Source organism: Chionomys nivalis, chromosome 1, assembly GCF_950005125.1.
Source record: "Chionomys nivalis chromosome 1, mChiNiv1.1, whole genome shotgun sequence".
NCBI lineage: Eukaryota > Metazoa > Chordata > Mammalia > Rodentia > Cricetidae > Chionomys > Chionomys nivalis.
Genome location: NC_080086.1, coordinates 55,634,154 through 55,660,879, shown reverse-complemented (window position 1 = coordinate 55,660,879; position 26,726 = coordinate 55,634,154). Strand labels below are relative to the sequence as shown.

Genomic DNA, 26,726 nt, shown 5'->3' with positions numbered 1-26,726 from the left:
CAGTGAGATGATGCCTACGGCGGACTTCAGGGAAACCTTTGAGAAGGGTGTTGATTTAAACTTGGGGACATCTGTTCTGGGGCTGCCATCAGACTCATGATGCTGTGATCAGACTCCTGGTCCATGGAGAAACCCTCTCAGACCTCATGATTCAATGCTGTCCCCAGCCAGTGGCTTCGGGGATAGAAAGTCACTCTATGAGTTATATGGTTTGAGGTCAGAGTACACGCACATTGGGAGGTAGAATGGCCTATGGAACAAACTAAATGCCCAATTAAAACTGTTTCTAATTATTTTCAGGTTAAAGTACTATCTATCATATCAATACCATCCTATTTAAATAATGATCGCTTTGGTCCTAACATCTAATTAATTTTGAAATGTTTTCTCCTTTTGTACAACCATCCTAACACAGCCAGAGACTGTCCAGGATGTTTCTGAGTCTCACACCAGTCTTGCTTCTCATTGGCCTCTAAGGAGCTGTCCTTTGCTCTGATGGCCCCTGGCCATCCCATGCCAGTGTCTGGTGCTAGCTTCAGCCTGCCTTTACTGCTAAAGGCCACATTCCCTTCCTCATTCTTCTCCTGGTATTATTCAACACTGAAATTTCCATTACACCTGTGAACATTAGTGATAAATTTAGACACTGTCTTCTTCTGGCATAGAAAAGCTTTTGACATTCAAAATAAAATGGTTCTTTTTTGGAGATTATTAACAATTCATGGCTACACATTCTGGCTCATTTGCATAACAACACCTTAGTCTTATACTTTATGATATATGAACTTACGCACAAGAGAGGGTGTGTTATTTTCTCAAAGTCGGGGCATTTAGATTCATAAACTATTATTAGAAAATAATAAAATGTATATGTTTTAATAAAGTGTTTAAATATGTAAACATGTTAATATTAATAAACAGCACAGTATGTTGATCTCTATGTAACAGAGATAATTACTATTATAATTATTATCACTGTTGAACATAAATAGACTAAGACTTCAAACAAAAATATGAGGAACTCTAGTCCTATTTCTTAATCATCTTGATTTACAAGGAAAAATATTTCATTCATGCAGTCAGTGATTTCATACTTAACTTTATTTTTATACATTACAAAGAATGTATTCTGTAGCATAGAAAACAGGATCTCATCTCATACGGAACAACTGTGTGCTGGGTGGGCACACATACATGGAACTGTGCATTGGATTGTTTACATGACTGGTGTGCTTGCGGGGGTGCAGAATACTTTGAAGAAAGACTCAGAATTTCAGTAAGTCAAATCTTGCCCACTCCCACTTTTGAAAACAGAAAGCAGAGGGCTAAATAATCCAACCCAAGAGCAATAATCTAAAAATGAATCAACAACAACAACAAAACAGGAAAAATTTAGCTATGGAATGTTAAACATCTGGGCCCCCTCCAGATACGTTTCACATACATTTCTATTTAAATTACTTTGAATACACAGTGAGGGGCATGCTAAGTTATGTAAGAAGAAGTCTGGAATAAGACAAATTAGATTGAAAATCAAATCCACATATAATTTTATTTTTCGTTACTTTTTAACTTCTAGGCCAACCTATTATTAAAACAACCACTTTCATCTTATTACTCTTGAGGAAATTTTTAGATCAAAGTGACTCATAAGTTAACAGCTACAAAACACAGCAAATGCCAGGACTGAGTTCATCAGTCTATTCCCATAATCACTGCACTAATTTATTCCACAAGTCCATCAAACTTGATAATTTGGGTTGGCCTCAAATGACTGATAGCATTTCTGTTACAGTTAGGTTGTTTGTTTGCTAGACATAGGCTCTCTTCCTTTGTCATCTGATCTATCAGAAGGGCGTGGGACAAGTGATTGATGGAGCTTGATTGAAAGAAGCGATCAAACCACACACAAAAATCCAAAGCACCGTGTCCTATCCACTGCTAACTGAACCTCATCTGTTTCTGGACTGTCACTGTTCTCCTGTGAGTACGGCAGTGACAGTTAGGACTGTGTGGGAGAAACAGAACTGAAATACTGACACAAATACCCTACATTATTACATTTTAGGAAATAAGACTTTGAGCAAGGCATAAAAAATAGAAATAATGATTTTCAGCAAGAAGGCCAGGCAGACCATTTACTTTAAGTAAATAAACACGGTGTAAATTGTGACCTACCAATGCCTTTCACTTCAGCCTTGTTTTACGACTCCCCACAAGAACTAAATGCGGTTCAGAAACCTTGCAGTCGACACTGGCTGGTGATTAAGGGTTACACACTTCAGATAGATGAAACCTGGTGCCCCAGCACACAGTTCACAACTATATCTTTCCTTCTTCATCCCAAATGTTCAAAACCACAATAGATCAGATTTATAATGTCTAAAAAAACCACAAATACCAGACACACTTCATTTTCCCAGAGACCACTTCTCCTAGTGTTCTCCTTGATCCAATATGTTTACCTGCTTATTCTACCATGCAGTTTCTTTCTTCTTCACAAATTATTTGTCTTGATCTCTCCATTACATTCTAAGTCAGTGGTTCTCAACCTGTGGGTCATCATTCTCAAACCTATGGGGGCTGCACATATCATATGTCCTGCATACCAAGTATCTAAGTTATGATTTATAATAGTAGCAAAATACAGTTATGTAGTAGCAACAAAATAATTTTATGATGGGGGGTCAACATAACATGAGGAACTGTATTAAAGGTTGCATTAGGAACTGTATTAAAGGTGGCAGCATTAGGAAGGTTGAGAACCACTGTTCTAAACAATATGAAATTAGGGATCGATTCTTCCCCTCATCGATGGCTCAGCATTTGGGTCAGAGCCCACAGAATCTACGGGTCTTGATCTGGTACCCCTTTTCTGCCAGTTAAAGAACTAAAATGCAGGAAGGTTCTTGAGCCTGACAAGTAGCAGTGGGGAACTCTTAGACACAATAGACAGAATCAGCCAGTGAAGAAAGGTGTTGTTTGGGGTGAGGAAACAGCACCTGGCAAGGCACACAGAGAGGAAGAACACCTGCAAAGCAGATGGGTGCTCAGAAGCGTGGCATCCAGCTTCTCTTTGAGGACCAGCTATTTTCAGTGTCTTCAAGGAGTCATTCTTCCCTAATTGAGGGTTTGCCAGTTTGAACAGGGATAGGGAAGTCAGTATGAGGTAAACATGTTCTGGTCTAGCCTTGAACTTATCCAAGCAGTCCACAGGCAGAAAGGTCTACTGGAGGAAGAAAAAGCCCACCAGGCCTTTAGGTTTTTGTCTCTCCATAAGAGTGAGGAAGAAGGTGGAGGTTAGCCATCTTGATTATGTATCTGTGGCCCTGTTTTCTATCTGTCTATCAACTAGGGATATGTCTCTCTCTTAGTCCCCCACACATGCATTTCAGTAACTGCTTGGATTTGAAATTTCCCTACAATTTGCATGGATGTGAACATACATAACAGCCACTGAAAGTATTTGCCATTAAAGAAATTGGATAGCCAAATGGTCAATTAAGAACTGTCTGAGTTCAAGCCTGGTCCTATCACTAATTAACTAGCTATTTAACTACTTGTTCCTATGGACAATTGTTTTTATATTCCAGCATCCTCGTCAATAAAACTGTAGCCATGAGACAGGGTGTAGGGGGAGTACATTACTATATGTAAAATGCCTGGAAAGGCACCTATTACATACACGTAACAAAGTATTGCCTTTTATTGTTACCCAATTAAAGAAAATTAACTGTCTGTAAAACCTGCCTTTGGTTCAAGTTCAAAGGTAATGGAAGATAATTTAAAAGTACATCTGTCACACAAAGGATAGCTGTCTATAAGAGAGCATAGATGAATATCTACACCCTTTGAAGTTCACTTATTTCCCAGGTGAGAAATCCTGCAGGGGATTGGCTGTCAGTTAGCTAGGGACTCATAGACAATGTCTCAGTGAGGAACCTGGAGCTATCTGTGGGTGAGGCATAAGGCTGCTACAGGAGCTGGATTCTAGAATTAGTTCTTACTGTTTAGATGGTCCAGTTTAGCAGAACCCTAGGAGCCAGTTTCCTGCATACTATGGAACTCATCACTACCTGGATTCATTGGCTCTGGGGACTGAATCAGAATTTTGAAATATCTCAGCTCAATTGCTAGTATGAGGACTACACTCTCCTACTAACTCATCCCCCTCCTTCAAGGCAGTGATCACAGTCCACATAGGAGTATCACTGCCTCAATTATTGTTTATTGCTCAAAGACAAGAACCAAAACCTAACAAAGCCTGTGGGGTACAGCTCAGTTGCTAAAGTGTTCATCTTGCCCATGCAAGGACCTGAGTTTGGCCCCTCTTAATATGTGAAAAATGCCAGACATGGTGGTGCACCTGTAATCTCAGTTCTGGGTAGCCTAGTCTACTTGGTACCTTCCAGTCTGGTGAAATGAGATGGCCACTGAGGAAGGACACTGGAGCAACCTCCCCAGGTACCCCTATGAGACTCCCTACATGTAAACACACACACACACACACACACACACCAGGTGGAAACAAAAGATGTGAGAGACATGAGAGCCAGAGGCTGTTGCTAATTTGAATGATGCTTTTTCCATAATTCCATAAATACAATCCAGGACAAATCCTTCAACAGTGTCACCTCAAAGTGAAGAAAGGGAGTCCGGCATAAGAAAGAAGCGGAAGTCAGGAGGTGATTTTTGTGACAATAAACTTCTTTTCCTCCTTGCTTTTAATATAGCCTTTCAGTCTTAACCTTTTACTCTCATTTAACAGCTGTATTTTTTTCTAAGTATAGGCATAGACTTACTGGCATAGGAGACTTACACACAAAAGGTCTAACACGTTTATTCCACGTTGCTTCTTCCAACCGGGGCTGGGAAGTTGGGCCAGGAAGTGTTTTGCCTCTAAGTTTCTTGGAGTAGCACACCCACTGGCTTCTTGAAGCATTTCTAAATGAGGTAATTTTATTTTACACAGCATTTCTTGTAAAAATTATTGTATTTCTGTACATCTAATTAAAATAAAGATGTAATAAAGAATTTACTGTTTTAATTAGGGCATAGATCTTAAAGCAATTATGCCATCATTAATAATTCTTTAACAGACTTTCTAGCAGAAGATGAACAAAAAGATTTTTAATCTGTGAAAAATCAATACACATTACTCATTTACATTAACGAAGCCACACAAAGTAATCTGAGGCCTCATTAAATTATTTGCCTGTACACCAGAGGAGTTCAGAGCCATTACCTATTTATAACTTAGTGGAACTTTACTTAAAAAGCAGAAATCTTATCTATGACTGAGTACTTGGGTCAGTGTCATTTAGATGAAGAACCAGATATTAGTCATATGTGAGGGAGTTGAATTAAACGGAGAGAATGCTTAAAGGGAACTTGGTGATAAAAGACAGCTACCACCGTTATGGTATAACAAGCACATCTCAACACTCTATTTGGAAGATGAGAATTTTACAGGTTTTCTTTATAGGCTGTAACTAAGATCCCTCTCTCTGCCATACACATGCACACATGGACTTTCAACTGAATTAGTATCCAGGAGACAATAGGACCAATGACTTCAAAAGGCAATCTCTGGCAACTGGACTGTCCTTCAGCCAAGCATTGTTGACTTTTTGCAAGCCCTCATGGAGGAGTAGTGACGGTCAGAAGACCCTCATCCGAGTACACAACATCCCTACTATCCTACATGCAGCACTGCCTTAATTGCATATGGACTTGGGGAGGGGGTAGAGTACATAGATCAAGAGAGACTAGGGGAGGTAGCTCTATCTATTTAGCTATGGGGAAGCCCTCATCCCTGTTGGATGAAAGCTTTTTGGAGGAGGCATATTAAACGGAGAAGCTCCCCCATCCCTGTAAGTAATCCCTCACTTATGTTTTTTAAGGGACCCCAATAAAATCATTGCTTTCCCCAGAGTGGACTTTGGTGGATTTGTCCCCTGGTTTGTCATTGGGACTTTTGGAGAAGGTCCTGTCCCTGGAGCTAGCCTCTCGGTAAGCAAGATCATAGGCTTCCATGGCAACAGAGGACTTGCAAAAAAACATCATGATGACCATGGTTTACACAGTTAAAGAGGTATTTTTACTAGTGAGGAAATCTGGAGTCTGTAGCCAAGTTTCCCCACTTCTTACTTTGGAGCTTCTGAGTTTTGATTGGTAAGGCTTTTTTTCTCTATTTCCTAAGATTTTCTGAAAAAAAGATAAACTATCTAAGTATTCCCTCAGAACTGCTTGGCTACCTTTTTATAATTGCAAATTTTATCCACATGGCATAAGTGGCTTTGCAGCTGTTTCTACAGTAGCTGAGTATGTCCATAACTTCTACTAAACACATCCTCCTTGGTTCTCAAGAGTTTGCTCACTATTCTCTATTGTCCTCATGACTATTATATAATAGAAGCAGGTGGATTTATATTTCTCAGAAAAAAACCACAAATAATGAATAAACATGTAGAACGATTTTTGTAGTAATGCAGGGATAGAGAGATGGTTCCTTCTTTGCAGGCATAAGGACCAAGCTCAGATCCCAGTAACCACCAACACAGTGAGTGTCAGGCTGAGTGATTTTTGTTTTCAAGGGAATAAAATTGAGAATGATAGAGAAAAACATTTTGCTTCTTCTTTTGGCCTACATGTGGATTCACTCATCTGAACACATGCATGTGCATGTGCACACATACACACACACGGACACTCATTCACACACTCATGACAAAACTATTTTGCTTACTGAGAGAGAGATTTTATTTTTAAAGACAAGTGTAAAGTACTTCTGGAAAGCAATTTTGCTATGTGTTATTAAAACACATACATACAAGTTTCTGATCTCTAGTCTAGTCATTCTATTTTAAGATATCTTAATAGAATTCGTTTAATGTTTTGACAAAGAAGTTCAAAGATACTCATTTCAGAAGTATTCTTGTCAGTGAAATATAATTTTAAGAAGCATAGATATTTTTTATTAGAAACCTCGATTAAATTATGGCATACTATTCTCCAGAGTATTGCATAAAGATTACAATAGCGGTGTTCAAGAATTTTTAATAAAATGCATTAGAATTTACAATGTTACAATGAGTGGAAAATAATACATATGCTTTAATTTCAAGAAGGCATCAAAAACTCCTCAAAGGAGGTATACAATACTGTCAGTTACATCCTTGAAAGTGGTGTTATAATTACTATTTCAATTTTGACACAACAAGAATGAATTTTTACTGTAATCCTGAGCGATTAAAATCATAATTTAAAATTAAATCATGGTTACAGGTTGTAAATTGAACAAAACCAGAAGTATGGTGTTGCAGGAGCTCCTTCTGCTCCTTCAGCCAATAGCTGCAGAGATACCAGCCCACTGGGGTGTGGTCTCTCTCCCTTTAAAAAAGCAGCCGCTTCCCTCAATGCTCGCTCTCTGGCTTCCGGCTCCTCTTCCGGCGACTAGGCTCCCTTCCTGATTGAGCAGAGGGCTATTGTCTGGGACGGTGACCTGTAAGTTTTTTCTCTTTAAATAAATAGCTTCTCTATTGGTCATAATTCCAAACTGTTGTGGGATTGTTTGTGACTTATGCCTTCAGTATGGTATTTCCAAAAATGAGTTTAGCCAAAATTACTATAGCAAAGAAGAAGGTTGGGGAGTAGAAATACATAAGAAACACTCTGTTGTATTGCCACAAAGTTGAGAGATCTGTGACTTCAAAGGGGTCGAAGGGTGGAAAGGTAAGCAAAAAAGATGAGCTACCATCTTAGGGTTTCTATTGCTGTGAAGAAGCATCATGACCATGGTAACTCTTATAAAGGAAAACATGTAATTGGGGCTGTCATACCAGTTCAGAGGTTTATCATGGCAGAAAGCATGGCAGCATACAAGCAGACATGGTGCTGGAAAAATAGTCAAAAGTTCTATATCTGAAGTGGTAGGCAACAGGAAGAGAGAGTGACACTGGGTCTGGCTTGAAGTTTTGAAACCCCAAATCCTACCCTCAGTGACACACTTCCTCCAACAATGGCCACATCTTCTAATCCCTGTCAAGTAGCACCATGCCCTAATGACAGAGCCCATGGGGCCATTCTTATTCAAATCACCACAGATAAAATACAATAAAGAACCATTGAGCTGTACTTCTTCTCCTTCTTCTATCCCTATTATTCTTAGGTTTGGTCTTTTTATTGTGTCCCAGATTTCCTGAATGTTTTGTGATGAGAATTTGTTGGTTATGCTGTTTTCTTTGATGAGAGTGTTTATTTTCTCTGTGGTATCTTCAGTGTCTGAGATTCTTTCTTCTATCTCTTGTAATCTGTTGGTGGTACTTGTCTCTGTAGTTCCTGTTCATTTATTCAAATTTTCCATCTCCATCCTTCCCTCGGTTTGTGTTTTCTTTATTACTTCCACTTCATTCTTCAGGTCTTGAACCGTTTCCCTTACCTGTTTGATTACTTTTTCTTGTTTCTCTTGGTTTTCTTGGGTATCTTTGAGATATTTATTCATTTCCTCTAACTTTTTGTTTGTAATCTCTAATTGATTATGGCAGTTTTTCACCTCCTGTTTAAGGTCCTCTATTATTTTCATATAATTCACTTTTGAGTCGAATTCTTCTAATTCTTCTGGATTAGGGTGTATACTTCTCATTTCGGGATTCCTGGATTCTGGTGATGTCACGTTGCCTTTCAAGTTGTTGGGGGAATTCTTGCATTGGCGCCTGCCCATCTTTTCCTTCAAATGGAGCCAGGAGAGGCCTGGTGTCTTGGACCAGTCTTTGCTGTGACTAACTCTCTAGGTGTATCTCCTCAGTGTAGGGGCAGGAACCGTTCCCTTCCAGATGAACTCCTCAACACCAAAACAGGGATGCCTGGTATTCCAATGACCTGCGGAAAGAAGGCCGAATGCAAGGGGTAGGGCGGGGTTGAGTAGAACACAGGCGACACTGCAGTACAAGCTGGAGATGACTGTGCTCCCTTTCAGGGGTTGCTGAGGCCTGCCCGCTAGGCAGGCACTCACTGCTCTGGTTGGGTAGCCTTAGTGTAGGGGGGTTTGTGCTCTCTACCGGGACAGTCCGCCCCAGGATAGCACACACTCACCCGTCCAGATGAAACTTCTCGGCACCTACACAGGATCTCCTGGTAGCCCCAATGAGCCAGGGACCAAGGGATGCAGGGGGCAGGCAGAGCAGGGCCAAGGGAGCACAGCAGACACTGCAGCCCCAGCAGCAGGGGCCCGCGTTCCCTGGCGGGGACCTTGAGCCCTGCCCTCTAGTCAGGCACTCACTGCTCTGGGTTGGTAGCCTTAGTGAAAGGGCAGGAAACTGTTCCACAGCAAAGGACCTTGCAGACAAGGCAGGCTTGGGGGTGGGGGTGGGGGCGCGTGTGTAGGAAAGAAAGCCCTGCAGCAGGAGCTGGGTGAGGGGCATTTGTGCTCTCTACCGGGACAGTGCGCCCCAGGATAGCACACACTCACCCGTCCAGATTGGACTTCTCAGCACCTACACAGGGACTCCTGGTAGCCCCAATGAGCCAGGAACCAAGGGATGCAGGGGGCAGGCAGAGCAGGTCCAGGACAGCACATGAGTGAGATTGGCCTGTAGTTCTCTTTCTTGGTTGTGTCTTTGTGTGGTTTTGGTATCAGAGTAACTTCAGCTTCATAAAAGGAATTTGGCAATGACTTCTCTGTTTCAATATTGTGAAATACATATAAATAAACTGAAAGAAAAAAACCATATGATCATTTCATTAGATGCTGAAAAAGCATTTGACAAAATTCAACATCCCTTTATGATAAAGGTCTTAGAGAGATTAGGAATACAAGGGTCGTTCCTAAGTATAATAAAAGCTATTTATAGCAAGCCGTCAGCTAACATCAAATTAAATGGAGAGAAACTCAAAGCTATTCCACTAAAATCAGGAACACGACAAGGTTGTCCACTCTCTCCATACCTCTTTAATATAGTGTTTGAAATTATAGCAATAGCAATAAGACAACATAAGGGGATCAAAGGGATTCAAATTGGAAAGGAAGAAGTTAAACTTTCATTATTTGCAGACGATATGATAGTGTACATAAGTGACCCCAAAAACTCCAGCAAAGAACTCCTTCAGCTGATAAACACCTTTAGTAGCGTTGCAGGATACAAGATCAATTCCAAAAAATCAGTTGCCCTCCTATACACAAAAGATAAGGAAGCAGAGATGGAAATCAGAGAAGCATCACCCTTCACGATAGCCACAAATAGCATAAAATATCTTGGGGTAACTCTAACCAAGGAAGTAAAGGATCTATTTGACAAGAACTTTAAGTCAATGAAGAAAGAAATTGAGGAGGATACTAGAAAATGGAAGGATCTCCCTTGCTCTTGGATTGGGAGGATCAACATAGTAAAAATGGCAATTCTACCAAGGGCAATTTATAGATTCAATGCAATCCCCATTAAAATCCCATCAAAATTCTTCACAGATCTTGAGAGGACAATAATCAACTTTATATGGAGAAACAAAAAACCCAGGATAGCCAAAACAATCTTATATAATAAAGGATCGTCTGGAGGCGTTACCATCCCGGACCTCAAACTCTATTACAGAGCCTCAGTATTGAAAACAGCTTGGTATTGGCATAAAAACAGAGAAGTTGATCAATGGAACCGAGTAGAAGACCCTGATTTTAACCCACAAACTTATGAACACCTAATTTTTGATAAAGGAGCTAAAAGTATTTAATGGAAAAAAGAGAGCATCTTCAACAAATGGTGCTGGTAGAACTGGTTGTCAACGTGTAGAAGAATGAAAATAGATCCATATCTATCACCATGCACAAAACTCAAGTCCAAATGGATTAAAGACCTCAATATTAGTCTGAACACACTGAACCTGATAGAAGAAAAAGTGGGAAGTACTCTACAACATATTGGTACAGGAGATCACTTCCTACGTTTATCCCCAGCAGCACAGACATTAAGGACAATATTGAATAAATGGGACCTCCTGAAACTGAGTAGCTTCTGTAAAGCAAAGGACACTGTCACTAAGACAAAAAGGCAACCCACTGACTGGGAGAAGATCTTCACCAACCCTGCAACAGACAAAGGTCTGATCTCCAAAATATATAAAGAACTCAAGAAACTAGACTTTAAAATGCTAATGAACCCAATAAAAAAATGGGGCACTGATCTGAACAGAGAATTCTCAACAGAAGAAATTCAAATGGCCAAAAGACACTTAAGGTCATGCTCAACCTCCTTAGCGATAAGGGAAATGCAAATTAAAACAACTTTGAGATACCATCTTACACCTGTCAGAATGGCTAAAATCAAAAACATCAATGATAGCCTTTGCTGGAGAGGTTGTGGAGAAAGAGGCACACTCATTCATTGCTGGTGGGAATGCAAACTTGTGCAACCACTTTGGAAATCAGTGTGGCGATTTCTCAGGAAATTTGGGATCTACCTACCCCAAGATCCAGTAATACCACTATTGGGAATATACCCAAGAGATGCCCCATCAAATGACAAAAGTATCTGTTCAACTTTGTTCATAGCAGCATTGTTTGTAATAGCCAAAACCTGGAAACAACCTAGATGCCCTTAAATGGAGGAATGGATGAAGAAAGTGTGGAATATATACATATTAGAGTACTACTCAGCGGTAAAAAACAATGACTTCTCGAATTTTGCGTGCAAATGGATGGAAATGGAAAACACTATCCTGAGTGAGGCATCCCAGACCCAAAAAGAGGAACATGGGATGTCCTCATTCATAATCAGTTTCTAGCCATAAATAAAAGACATTGAGCATATAATTTGTGATCCTAGAGAAGTTTAATAAGAAAGTGAACCCAAAGAAAATCATATAGTCATCCGCCTGGAGAGGGGAAGTAGACAAGATTGCAGGGCAAAAACTGGGAACTTGCGGGTGAGGTGGCATGTGGCAAAGGGGAAATGGGATGAGAAACATGAGAAGGGGAGGATGGGAGGAGCTCGGGGGATTGGGATGGTTGGGATATAGGAAGGGAGGATATGGGATCAGCGAAGTATATATCCTATCTAAGGGAGCCATCTTAGGGTTGGCAAGAAACTTGACTCTAGAGGGGTTCGCAGGTGTCCAGGGAGATGTCCCCAGCTGGTACCTTGGGCAACTAAGGAGAGGGAACCTGAAATGACCCTATCCTATACTGATGAATATCTTGCATATCACCTTAGAACCTTCATCTGGCGATGGATCGAGGTAGAGACAGAGTCTCAATTTGGAGCAACGGTCTGAGCTCTTAAGGTCCAAATGAGGAGCAGAAGGAGGGAGAACATGAGCAAGGAAATCAGGACCACGAGGGATGCGCCCACCCACTGTGACAGTGGAACTGATTTATTGGGAGCCCACCAAGGCCAGCTGGTCTGGGACTGAATAAGCAGGGGTTGAAACTGGACTCTCTGAGCATGGCGGACAATGAAGGCTGATGAGAAGCCAAGGACAATGGCACTAGGTTTCGATCCTAATACATGAACTGGCTTTGTGGGAGCTTAGCTTGTTTAGACGCTCACCTTCCTGGACATAGATAGAAGACCTTCGTCTTCCCGCAGTGCAGAGAATTTGGACTGCTCTTCAGTATCGAGAAGGAGGGGGAATGGGGTGGGGGGAGGAGAAGAGGAGTGGGGATAGGGGGAGGGTAGTGGGGGGAGGGGGCAATATTTGGGAGGAGGGGAGGGAAATGGGAAACGGGGAGCAGGTGGAAATTTTAATTAAAAAAGAATAAAAAAATACAATAAAGAAAAATAATGGAAAGAGACTAGCCTACTGCTCTAAACAAACTGTGAGGGAAGTGGGGGGAACCAGGCTTCTCTTTGTGTCCCAGACAAAAGAGAGAAGGAAAATGCACTAGGAAGAATGACACAAAACCAAAAATTTTGAATGACAGAGCATGAAGCAGAGGCTAGGAAAGCTCCAGCACCAGCCTCACTACCTATAGTTCTGAGACATGTGTGAAATAAAACTGCCCTTCCAAGAGGAGTAGAATATCCTACAACCATGTCTTTAAACTCCAAAATTCCCCAACCCAGTCTCAGAGAGTCCAAGACCTGGAGAGTCATGTGGTACCTCATGGGCGCTAAGCAGAACTGAATCTCAGTGGCACATACGTATTCACATCAAGCTCTGGTACTGAGGCTGCTCCATACCTCTAAGACAAGTATATTTGTCTACAAGGATGAACATGAGCAACCATGAGCTTTGGACAATGAAATTGGAAAAAGTACATTTCAGTCACAAATCTGGTGAGATACAGTTCACTTCATATTGACTAAGGGCACAAATACCAGTGGATCTAACAGTTCTAAATACATATACTCTGGACATCGATGCATCCAATTCCATAAAATAAATACTACTGGATATAAAAATCCAAGCTGATCTTAATACAATAGTAGGTGACATCAATATTTCATTCTCATTAGTAGACATTTTATCCAGGCCAGAAATGAACAACAGCAACAACAACAATTCACAGTTAGATGTCAGTGAGGTCAATTGATCTTAACAGATACTTACAGACTATTCTTCCCAAACACTGTAGAATATACATTCTTCTAGGTAGTCCCAATTTCTAGACTAGTCTCTAAAATACACCACATTTTAAGATATGAAACAAGTCATAATAATTACAAGAACATTGTATCTTGTATTTTGTGTGATTGATCACAATAATCTCTATTTCCTACTCTGTACAAAAATTAGTTCCATTTGGACCAAAGACCTTAATGTAAGATGTGAAACAATTGAAAGAAAATACAGACAAAACATTTTATGGTAAAGCATTAGCTGTGGCACTCTGAAAAGGGCTCTAATCACTGAGGAAATAAAACTAAAAACTGGCAAATGGAATTGCAGGAAATCAAAAATCTTCTGCACAGCAAGGCAACAAACGATTAAATAGAAGGCCTACAGAACTACAGAGAAAATCTTTACTAGCTATGCGTCTGACAGGATTACTGTCTAGAATACATAGCAAACTTCAAAACTAAACACCAGGACTGACTCTATGGCTCAGTGGGTAAAGGTACTGCTTACCAAGCTGGGTGGCCTGAGTTAAGTCTACAAATCCCACACAGTGAAAGTGAAAACTGTCTCCTGAAAGCTGTCATCTGACACATGTGCACATACAGACACACATGCACACACACATACAAACTCATGTGCAGATATACACACATGCATGCTTGATTGCACACATGATAAATAAATAAATAAAATAAAAATGCAAGCCCTAATTAGCAAAAATATCACTTCAATCAATCAATCAACGAGCTAATAAAATGAAGAGATTGTTCTCAAAAGATGAAATATAAATGATCAATACATATACAAAAAATGCTTAGTATTAGTTATAAGGAAAATGTTAATTGAGCTACATTGATATTTCAACTCACTCTGGATATAATGTCTATCAGTACGAACAAAAATTGAAAACCAAAAGAGGATCTTGTAATAGCTGTAATGTAAACTAACCAATATGGAGGTTCCTCAAAAAACTGAAATAGAACTACCATAAAATGCAGATGTATTACTCTTGGGATTATACTCAAAGGATTATAAGTCAATATAGTACACTGATACTTGCATATATATCTTTATAGCAACACTATTGGCAATAAGCAAGTATGAAGTCAGTTTGGTGCTCATCAACGGTTGAGTGGAAAGAGAACACACATTAGCTACTCTGGAGATCTGAGCAACGCGTTGGCAGTGGGAGCGATCTGCAAGAGAAACCTCCACCATGAGTCTCCTCAATAAACCCAAGAGTGAGATGACCCCAGAGGAGCTGCAGAAGCGGGAGAAGGAGGAATTTAACACAGGCCCCCTCTCGGTGCTCACGCAGTCAGTCAAAAACAACACACAAGTGCTCATTATCTGTCGCAACAACAAGAAGCTCCTGGGGCCGGTGAAGGCCTTTGACAGGCACTGCAACATGGTGCTGGAGAATATGAAGATGTTGACTGAGGTCCCCAAGAGCGGCAAGGGCAAGAAGAAGTCCAAGCCTGTCAACAAGGACCGCTACATCTCTAAGATGTTCCTGCGCGGGGACTCAGTCATCGTGGTGCTACGGAACCCGCTCATCGCCTCTTCCTTCCATGAGAGCCTGCTCCCTGCCCTGTCGAGCCCCGCCCAATGGAATGGAAATAAAACCCTGTGTTTGTTGTTGTTGTTGTTTTAAAAAGAACACACACAGAGTAAAGCTGTAAAGAATTAAATATCACGTTTAGGAAAACAAGCATAACTGAAGATCACATTAACTAAAATAAATCAAATTCATAAAAACAAATATTAAAGTGGGAAGCTAAACCAGTCCTTTATATGTTTGTCATGCAAACATGAAGACTTGAGCTCAATGACCTAGAACCCTCATAAAAAACAAACAAACAAAAAAACCAACAAAACAAGCCACCCCCTCCCCCCAAAAGATCAAAGAACCAGACATGGTGGTGCAGGCTTTTAATTCCAGCGTGACACTTGTACATCAGTATAGACAAGCTGGTACCTGACCAATGAGAGAGTCCCCTGTCTCAAAACAAAAACAAAACAACCAAAACTAAAACAGCAACAAAATCAACACCAAGGTGGGTGGCAACTGAGTAACAATCTAGATTATTCCCTGGCCTCTACATGCATATACATGTACAAGATGCCACACACACACACACACACACACACACACAAAGGGGGAGTAGTAGAAGTGAGGCTGCCTGGGGGAAGAAAGGGGACCAGCATAGGGGAGAAGATGCATGAATCAACATGGTCAAAGGACATGGTGCACTTGTGTGCAACCATCTTTATGAAATCTGCCACCATGAACAAATATATGTCAACACATGTAAAACAGTTAAAAAGTACCATAGCTTAAATGTTGTAGAGAAACTTCAGAAGGAAAGCAGTGTCCACACAGACTCACAGTCTTCTCCCTAAATTTTAATTAGTTCTTCTCTCTAGTTTGTTCATTTATTTATTTACCTGAGACAGGCTCTCATAGACCAGCACTAAGGCCAGCATGTGGTCATCTGATACTGAAGACTCATGGTGTCCTGGGCACTAAAGAATAACTTAGACATGTTGAATTTAAAACTTTTTTTTCACTTTTTAAAATTGTTTTTAGTGAGCTATATATTTTTCGCTGCTTCCATCTTTTACTCTGCCCTCCCCTTCTGTCCTCTCCCATGGTCCCCATGCTCCTAATTTACTCAGTAGATCTTGTCTTTTTCTACTTCCCATGTAGATTAGATCCATGTGTCTCTCTTAGAGTCCTTATTGTTGCCTAGGTTCTCTGGGATTGTGGTTTATGGGTTGGTTTTCTTTGCTTTATGTTTAAAAGCCACTTATGAGTGAGTATGTATTATATTTGTCTTTCTGGTTCTGGGTTATCTCACTCAATATGTTTTCTAGATTCACCCATTTGCCTGCAAATTTCATAATGTCATTATTTTTTTCACTGTGTAGTACTCCATTGTGTAAATATGCCGCATTTTCTTTATTCATTCTTCGGTCGAGGGGCATTTAAGTTGTTTCCAGGTTCTGGCTATGACAAACAGTGCTGCTATGAACATAGTTGAGGGCATGTCCTTGTGGTATGATTGAGCATCCTTTGGGTATATACTCAAAAGTGGTATTGCTGTGTCTTGCAGTAGGTTGTTTTCTAATTTTCTTAGAAATCACCATACTGATTTCCAAAGTGGCTGTACCAGTTTGTGCTCCCACCAGCAGTGGAGGAGTGTAAGATGGTAAATTAGAAAGACTTTCCTTTACTTTATTCCTAGAGGAGAACTTAAGAGAAAGTGAAAACCATATTTTTCTTAGAACAAGTTTCAGTTTCCTTCTTTTGTCTTCTTGTCCCCTTTCCATTTCTTGTTTTTCCTTCTTTTTCTTCCCCTCCCTCTCTTCTCCCTGACCTCCCTCCCTCTTTCCCTTCCATTTTTTTCTCCCTCCTTCCCTTTCTTCTTCTTGACAGAACCTCACTACATACCTCAGGCTGGCTGTAACCCAGTCTTTCTGTTGTAGCCTCCTACTGGGGTTGTAGACACATGTAGCATGCTTACTTCTGATTTTAACCTGACATGTGTCTATTACTGGCTCTCAAATAAATTATTATGTCATTTACATAACAAAAAAGAATAACTCAGGCACATTAGAGTGGTTTTACCCAAGTTTAACCTGAAATTTCAAACCTGCAGGAACACAGACATGTTATTCTGGTTAATTCCAGATTTAAATAAGTTACAAACCTAAAAAATATTTTAAATGTCTTTAAGGCACGTTCAGTGGTTAATTAATAGAAATATTCCTTATAGAAATATTTATGTTGAAAACAAAAACATTTAAGTCTATTAACAGTTGAGACTTTTTTATATAACTCATGTTTCTGTACAATAAAATCTCTTCACATTATCTTAGAGTAGGTTGTCACAACATTTAATGACAGATAGTTTAGCAATAAATAAAAATATGGTTACAGGATTGAAGACTTTTAAAATACAAAGTTCTGGTCATAAATGTACAAAACCTGGAAAAATTTTGCACCCAAATAATTAAAAAAATTTTATTCTCTTTAGTTTGTCAATTTCTTATGACATTCAAAGGATTTTCCAAAATATTGCCAATTTACACACCTATGAGCCATCCAACAAATTACATTAATAATGAAGACAGGCTTGTTAAATATGCATTGAAAATGTTGTGATGGTTGGAAAGAAGGGGCAGTGGGTAAAAGGTTTGCCATACAAACCTCATGACCTAAGTTTGAATCCCCAGAACCTCATAAGGGTCAGACCTTTTAGAGCACATACTTGCTATCCCAGTGCATCCCCAAGGGAGATGGGAGCCAAACAGGAGAGTCTGGAAGCTTCAGCTGGTGGTTGCAGCAGCAAACATTAAGAAATGCAGTCTTAGGCAAGCTGGAAGGTAAGGACGAACACCAAGTTTGTCTTTCGGCTGCCACATACATGCTGTGCCACACACATGCCCATACTCACTCACACACACACACACACACACACGACACAGAGTGAGTCATACACAAAAGATATTTTACAAAGCCATATGTCTCAATGGCTGAGTTATTCATTTACAGAAGCAGAGGCAAAAATGCCATTGTTAATTGTCTAGCTGGGTTTGCTGTTGTTTTTGCTAATGGTAGTATATAATATATAAACTATATATTACATACACACACAGGACTTCCAAGAAAGTCAAGTCTTCAGAGGGACTACTGTTTGAACATATGCTGGGTAAGTGTTCCACCGCCAAGCAGTGCCTGCCCCAGGAGACTTCTGATAATGCAAAGGTAAAAGCTCGTTGCTGACTGGGACTTGAACTGAAACTTGCGGAAGCTTGTCTGCTGTGATGCGTGTGGTATATTGTGTCGAGCTGCCCTTGGGTTCTTCTTAGCTGAGACATTAAAACAGAATCAGGGAGATGGTGAGAGGGGGCTGGCTTTCTTTCTCCCTTGGCTGAACCAGGGATAGCAGAACCGTTGCCTTGGAGACTGAGGACACTTAGATTTCAAATATGCTGAGCAGACTTAAGGGTGTTACAAGTGAAACGGATGACCAGAAAATCTTGGCCTTCCAAGTTCCTTGAGCTTTGTATCTGCTTTGAAATTTAAGACAGAGTAATTGCAAACAGGGTAAGCTATGCTCCTTGTCAACAAATATTAGGGAGCTAAGATTGCAGAGGCCTGATGATAGAAATATCACTTGGAGGATTAAAATGTATTTAATATTCACTTTAATTTAGAGGGCAGTGTAGAAGCTGGTTGAATGTCAGCTGACCTAATTTCCTACATCAGACTGGCATGCATTTCTCTTTGATAAAGAGCAAATCCAAATAATAGTGGTCAAAGCATTGGAACATGTTACAACATTGGATAACAAGGTAGCCCTTGACTGTTGTCGGGGTTTCTGCCCTGCCTGGTCCCCACAGTTGTTACGTCCCAAAGAAATCACACAGAGGTCTACATTAGTTATAAACTGATTGGCCCATTAGCTTAGGCTTCTTATTAACTCTCAACAACTTATATTAGCCCATTATTCTTATCTGTGTTAGCCACATGGCTTGGTACCTTATTTGGCAGGGCAGTCACATCTTCTGTGGATGGGTCACAACTGGAGACAGAGCTTCCTCTTCCCAGAATTCTCTGTTCTCATTGACCTGCCTCTACTTCCTGTCTGTTTGTCCTACCTATACTTCCTGCATGGCTACTGGCCAATCAGCATTTATTTAAAATATAATTGACAGAATATAGACATTTGTCTCACATCACCTGACCTTAGCTTTTCTGACAACTATGCAGAGACCTAATCTGTTCTTTCTAATTCTGCTTACCATGACAGATAGGAATTTTGTCCTATAGCACCAAATCACAACACTGTATTTGCTTTCAAAGGCAGAATGAAAAGGAAGAGATAGGTGTGGTTGATGTGTTTAGAGAGAAAGCAAACAGTACTACATAGGCCTCCCCTATGAAAACATAATAACTAGACATAACATTTTCTATTCTCTCTCTCTCTCTCCTTCATGTGTGTGTGTATACACATAAAAAGACTATGTCATGCCTCAAACCTTTTGTTGTTGGTACTCAAGGATGATACTGCCCTCCTGACTGGAGAATGTGTGGTTTTCCATGAATACTACCAGAGGATGGATAAAAGCTGGGATTTGAGAAGGCATTCTGAAGCAACCCTTGAAGAATAAAAACAACTTCATATGGAGAGGAAGAAAGAAAAGCACCAGGTATTCTGAGGGTGTGGGGGATGAAGATGGGGAGGTAGGAGACTGTTAGGAACATCAGTGAATGAAGAAGAGAGCAGTACAAACGGAGCCACAAGAGTGGAGAATAGAGAGACACATTTCTCCCAGCACCATTTCCCTGGTTGTCCTAGAGCACACTGCAGTCACAGAGGATACATGCTACCAAATGGCAAATTCCAGCAGGAGGATGCAATTATGGAGCTATAGTGGTTGGCATAAGGAATGGTACCCCATTCAACCAGTTTTCTATTTTTATTTTTTTACTTCTCAAAGGTTAAACTAAGTCTACCCAAACAAGCTTTATGAGTTCAAGTAAGAATCCCACTAGGTTCCTACCATAAAAAACAACCTAAGTCACAAGGAGCAACAGTGACTAGATAGACACCCGGCATGTCACATGACTGGGTGTAGCTCAGCTAGTAGAACACTTGTCCAGTACTCATTAAGCCCTGAGTTCAGCCTTCATCCCTGTCTAAATCAGGGGTTAAGGTCCACACCTGCCACTGCAGCACTCAGAGGTGAGGGCAGGAGGATTAGAAGCCCAAGGCCATCCTCTGCTACAGAGTGAGTTTGAGGCAAACCTGAGATCTCAAAAGAAAGAAAAGAAAGAAGAAAGTTGGAGACCTACAAGTAAAATAAAAAAATGACTGAGTCAGGAAAAGATTGTGGAAATAATCAAAAGGCACCTTTCACCACCGTGAATTCTGCTGCATGGAAAAACACCCAGGAACTTCGGCATTGATACAAGCTGCTTTGGGCTTTGCTTTTCCCCATAATGTTCATAATTAATTTTGTTGACATAAATCCACAAGAGTGTACAGAGGAATGGCACTGTGCTGGTGAGAAGACAAACTCATGCTTGCCTAATCCCCGGGAGAAATACACCCAGATCACTCACCCATGTGAGAACAATGCTTCTGTGCCTCAAGGTCAGAACTTCTGGTTAAAAACAAATGAGAAGCCAGTGCAAGATGCAAATACAGGAAGGTCACATTATGCATTCAGTTCGACCAACACCTCAGACAAAATCACATTTAAAAAATAGATGTGAAACTCAAAGAACTCTTTCATTTGTTCTCTCTAGTTAGAACTACTTCATCCTCTGGAGAAAGTCCAGCTTTGAGAAAAGTGCATAATTTTCTTTGTACACACACACACACACACACACACACACACACACACACACACACTGGAAAGATGAGATGATTTCAAGAGGTCCATGTTAAAATCAAGAGCTTGAGCGATAACTCAGTGGTTTAGAGCACTAACTCTCCTTTAAGAGGCCCTAAGTTCAAGTTCAGAACAATCATGTTGGGTGGCTTACAAATGCCTACAAATTCAGCTTCTGATGTCCTCTACTGGATTCTGAGAGTACTATACTACATACACACACAGATACACACACACACATACAAACACAAGTGCACACACTCTAAAATTATGTTTGAAAAGCTATCTACATCTTGGGAATCCACAAGTTAACACATTCCAAATAGATTTTGTGTTTGAAATAAAAGCCCAATAAATCAAAAATGAGGATATTTTGGCCAATATTTCCATTGAAATTTTGACTCTTTTAAAAGAAATTCTGAGATATTTTATGGGATCAGTTCTTTTTTATTTGTTCTAGGAAAGTCTTCTATGTAAGGACAGCATTACTCAAAGCCCAGTGGCCCCAGCCCCACCTTATTAAATAGACCATGGAAACTAATTGAAGGACATATAGTATCATCGTACGATATGAACAGAAGTCAAGATATGTAGACACAGGGAGGTCAAATTTCCTCTGAGGGGATTCCCTGAATTCGTTCTGGGATCTAGGAGTTCATCTGAATAAAAGGCTCCCATAGTAAAACGGGTGGACTCTGAATGAAGCCTCCAGGCCAATTAACAGTAAGATATCAGCGTATCTTCTTTCTGATGAATGTACCTTGGCTATATGAGACATTTCCACTGTAAAGGAAACAACGAACAATGTGTGGGAGTCACTGTCTATGTGCACAACTCTCCCTGAAAATCGAGCTAATCTCAGACAACAAGCTTACTTGAATAGCTTCTCCCTAGTTCATTGGCTTTAGAGGATGTCTGGGCCATGCCCTTTACAGAATGTATGTGTCACCATCCTATTGGGTTTACCAGGAATACTTTTTTTTTGGAAGCATTTAATCAGTGCTTGCTGAATTTGATTCTAGGACCAGCACAGCACAGGTGCCCTGGTTGGAAGTCTTGCGATTTGATTTGTTGCTGCTGAGATCTTAGGTACGGTGCTTGACCTGTCAGTGTTTGTCTTTCTTTCTCTCTACTTCAATGCCTCCTTGGAGGGGGGCACCATCTTGATCATCTCTAGTGTTTTCACTGGGGCATGGTAGAGGAGCTGCAGGTAGGCCTGCTTTTCGTCCCACCCAGCTCCTGCTCGGCTAGCTTAGCCCCAGAAATAACAACACACACATTGTATTCATTTAAACACTGCTTGGCCCATTAGCTCTAGTCTCTTACTGGCTAACTCTCATATCTTGCTTTAACCCATATCTAATAATCTGTGTAGCACCACGAGGTGGTGGCTTACCAGGAAGATTCTAGTGTATGTCCATCTTGGGCTGGAGCTTCATCGTGTCTGACCCACTTCCCTTCTTCCCAGCATTCTGTTCTGTCTGCTCCACCCATCTAAGGGCTGGCCTATCAAATGGGCCAAGGCAGTTTCTTTATTAACCAATGAAATCAACACAAACAGATTGACTGATAACAATACTACATCAGGGAATCCAAAGGGAGCCTGGGAGGAGTGAGTGTGTCTGGGCAAGGATTTGATGCTGCCTCATCTCAGCCTCTTCATCTGCAGAAAGACCTGTGGGATGGTTAAAGGGGACTGTGCTGCAGTACTTCTCAGGGCATAAGCACAGCTGGGGGCTTAGCCTGCATCTTCTTTAAGCACATCTCACATGATATTGTGTTTAATTTCAGCCTTGAAATACTTTCCAAATACTTATCATATATAATACCCAATTCTAGATATTTCTCAGTAGTAACTCATTGGATTACCAGGACCCAATTAATTGCTATTTTACCCCTATTTTACAAATGAGAAATAAAGATACAAATAATTTGCCAATTTGAAATAGTTACCAAGGGGAAGAACCTGGGATTTGTAGCCTTACAGTCCTGTGCAATGGTCTATATTCTAGTAACAAACTGTATAAGAGCAGATACAATGCTTGCCGTGTCTAGTGAGCTTTCCTGGGTGTATTTAGCACACAGAAGGTTCTCACTCACATTCTGACTGACTAAATATATGTAAATGGTATCGCTTTGTGGACATATGCTGGCTTGAATATCTGCCATGTGATCTCCAAGAAGCCCTGGCAATGCAGAAGGGAACTAGCATTCTCTAGAGTTTCCTGTGTTTTAGTTCCTGTGTCTGAAACTTTTGACTCTCATCTAGGCCTTCAAATCATCTTGTAAAGTGTACAGTGACGTTTCCTTTCCCTAGAGTTGTCAAAACCCAGAGAGGATGCTTGACTTTCCCAAGTCACAGAACTCATCAGAAGCCCAGCAGGACCAGACTCCTGTTTCCAGAGGTCAGAATTTTCCCTGATATTTCTAGCATTCTTCATGTGCTCAGTACTAGGAATGTACCAAAGAGGGTCTTTTTGCCTTGGACATGAGTTAACTCTTCCCGAGTGCTCCTGTACTCTCGCACAATAGTCCCTGGCTAGCATTTCCCACTATAGTCCCTGGCTAGCATTTCCCTCTGCCATAATCTTTTCACTGCATTAATCATTTTTGCTATCATACTACACTTGACTGCTTGCTGACTGTGCATTCACCAAGTGGTAAGTCCTGTGGAGTAAGGGACTTCGTCTGCCTTGGTGGCTACTGTACTGCAGGTACCACCACAGATTAACATTACTCATGACAGCACAGGTATTCAGAAAATCATTCCTGCATAAGTGAATGGGCATGCAGACCTTCCAGCAATAGTTTAGTATTACCAACCTTATAATGTATGATAAATGAGAATAGTCCCATAGGCATAGGTTTGAATTCTTGGTCCTGTTTGGGAAGGATTAGGAGGTGTGGCCTTTTTGGAAAAGGCACATCACTGGGGAAACGCTTTAAGTTCTCACACACCCATACTATTCTGTTAGCTCTCCTTGCCTGTGCTTGTGAATCAAGATGTAAACTACTGCTATAATTTGATGCTTCCTTGACTTCTGCCATGCTTCCTGCCATGATGGGCATGGACTCTAACCCTCTGGGATCATGAGACCCAAATTAAATACCCTTTATAAGTAGCCTTGGTCATAGCATTTTGTCACAGCAATTGAAAAGTAATCTATAACACAATGGTTATCAGTGTACTCTTTTATCAGCAGGGGGCTAGGCACAAAGTTTTAGCTATTCAATAAGGTAACATGGAGGAAAACTGAACCAACAATGTTGGTTCCAGCTAGAGCAAAGCAGGACAGCCAAGGGTCAGCACCGGCCAGATACTTGGGAAAAGAATGTCCTTCAAGTAGGCCAAATAGCACCACCATCGAAGGCTAAACAGAGCGCTGGTACTCACTCCTAAATCTTTCACAAGCTTAGAAACATCCCCCTGCTCTTGATCACAGGCTGCCATAATTTACCTCTCATTTTTCTATCAGGAAACAATTGACCTTGATTTATTTTTATCACTTTATTTATACATCTCCTGCAAGACTGAAGCATTGATTTTCCTGAGCGTTAATGTTAATAGGATCAATAAACCACAGCAAACATGCATCAAAGTGTTATTTCTTCACTCTAACCTGGGGCAGGCAGCACTGCCGGCAGACGGATTGGTGAAATCCACTTGTGAGGCCGACTGGGGAGGTGGTAGGAAGCATCTCTCCTTGTAAATCATGAGTGAGCTTGAGCACACTGCTGACAGGGAAAACACACCAACCGCAGAACACTGAGGGCTTTGTATAGTCAGATTTGAATGATGTCTGCTTCTTTTTGTCTATGTATGTATACATGCAGGTATTGTATTGTATGTGTGTGTCCATGTGTGTGTGTGTGTGCATGCTCATGCATGAGGAGGCAAGACTTGGTCAACCTTGAGTATCATCTCTAATCGCTTTCCACCTTATTTTTTGAGACAGGGTTGCTCACCTGCCTGGGACTCACCAATTCACTTAGGCTACCTGAGTCCCAGAGATCCACACATCTCTGCCTTCCAGCACTGGGATTAGAAGTGTGTGCCACCATGAGGAGCTTTTTATGTGGATTCTGTGGTTTCAAACTCAATAAGGTCAAGTATTTACTTACTGAACCATCTCCCTTGTCCTGAAAAGTATGTTGAATAAGAGCCACTAAGGCTGGAACACCGGACAAAGACACAGAGATGCACGTCATTGGCACAGAGATGCACGTCATTGGCACAGAGATGCATGCCATTGGAAGAACTAGTTCCTTCCTTTGTTGGAATCTTATTTTGAGTGATGGGGGAGAATTGGAACAAACCAATTTCCAGGTAGCCTCAGCTTTCATCTACTTTTGGAAGCTTCTGGTCCCAGTCTGACTGTCACAGGCAACCAAAAGAGAAACAGAGAGTCCACCACCTAATGGCAAAGTGAAGTAGGTTTTGTAGACCCCTCCCAGTATAAATAGGTTTTCTTTCTTCCTTTCTCTAGACTCAAATGCTACCTAAGCTAGAAGACCTGCTATAACAAAGACACACAGAGCAAATCCTTCACACTGTTGATGTTGGCAGAGTCTCTCTCTGACTACCTTAGGGCACTAAGCCCTTCAATCACAAGGCAAACATCCTTAGAAGCACATAAGAAGAACACATGTGCTAGAACAGAGGGCCACCTTCCCATGTGTTGTACAGCAGTTTCCTCTGAGACTAAAATCTTCCCTCTTGGAAGGAAATCTTTTAAGACATAGGATCTGAACAGAGAGGTGAAACATCAGAATGTTCTCAGGTGATCCGAGATGCTCCATCCTGCAGGGAAGAGTTCCTGAAACTAACCAGATTAACTAGGTCCCTTTCCCCAATAGCATCTAAACAGTAAGAACTGCTGAGATCCACTCTCAGAAGATCCAAGTTGCTAGAAAGACTCTCAGGAAAGCCCACCTGCCTCAAAGAGTCTCAGAGCAACTGAGCTAGCAGGAAAATTCCAGACTAAATAATAGGAGAAAGAAGAGCCTAGGGCTGGAGAGATGGCTCAGCGGTTAAGATCACCGGCTGTTCTTCCAGAGGTCCTAAGTTCAATTCCCAGCAACCACATGGTGGCTCACAACCATCCATATAATGAGATCTGGTGCTCTCTTCTGCCATGCAGGTGTACATGCAGACACTGTATAATAATAAATAAATAAATATTTTTTTTTTAAAAAAAGAAGAGCCTAACATATAACTTTCCCTGCTTCTTGACTATGGGCACAGCATGGCCAGCCACCACTCACTCCTGCCCCCATACTTCTTCCTCTGTAATGGACAGTATTTGCTCAAGCTGTAACTCAAAACATGCACTTCCCTCAGTCACTTTTTGACTTGCATTTTTATCTCAGTGATGAGGAAAGTAACACATTCATTAGTGTATTCTGGGGTGGCTACTACTTGTGTGACCGTTAAGTAGTGCTACTATGAACAACAAAGCATGAATCCCTCTCTAAGATGCCAGTTTCAATTCTTTCTAGATATTATCCTGCTATAGTTTGGACATGAAACACCTCAAATGTTCATGTGTTTAAGGCTTGGTCCCTTACTGGTGGCACTATTAAGAAGTGAGTGGGAAAAAAGCTGGGTGGTGATGGCACAAGCCTTTAATCCCAGCACTCTAGAGACAAACTCACAGAGATTGAGGCCAGCCTGGTCTACAGAGCAAGTTCCAGGACAGACATCAAAGCTACACAGGGAAACCCTGTCACAAAAAATAAACTGAAACAAAAAATTGAGCAGATTATGAGGT

General features: G+C 40.9%; 1 protein-coding gene across 1 annotated transcript in view; it reads left to right on the top strand.

Annotated features, from left to right (window-relative positions):
* Positions 1-14,760: 14,760 nt before the first annotated feature.
* Positions 14,761-26,726, top strand: part of LOC130871955 (small nuclear ribonucleoprotein Sm D2-like) — a 70,278-nt gene continuing 58,312 nt past the window's right edge. Inside the window, exon 1 of the mRNA XM_057765729.1 lies at positions 14,761-15,179. Within this exon, the coding sequence (XP_057621712.1) occupies positions 14,765-15,179 (415 nt within the window). The 5' untranslated portion in view covers positions 14,761-14,764. The remainder of the gene's footprint in view (positions 15,180-26,726) is intronic.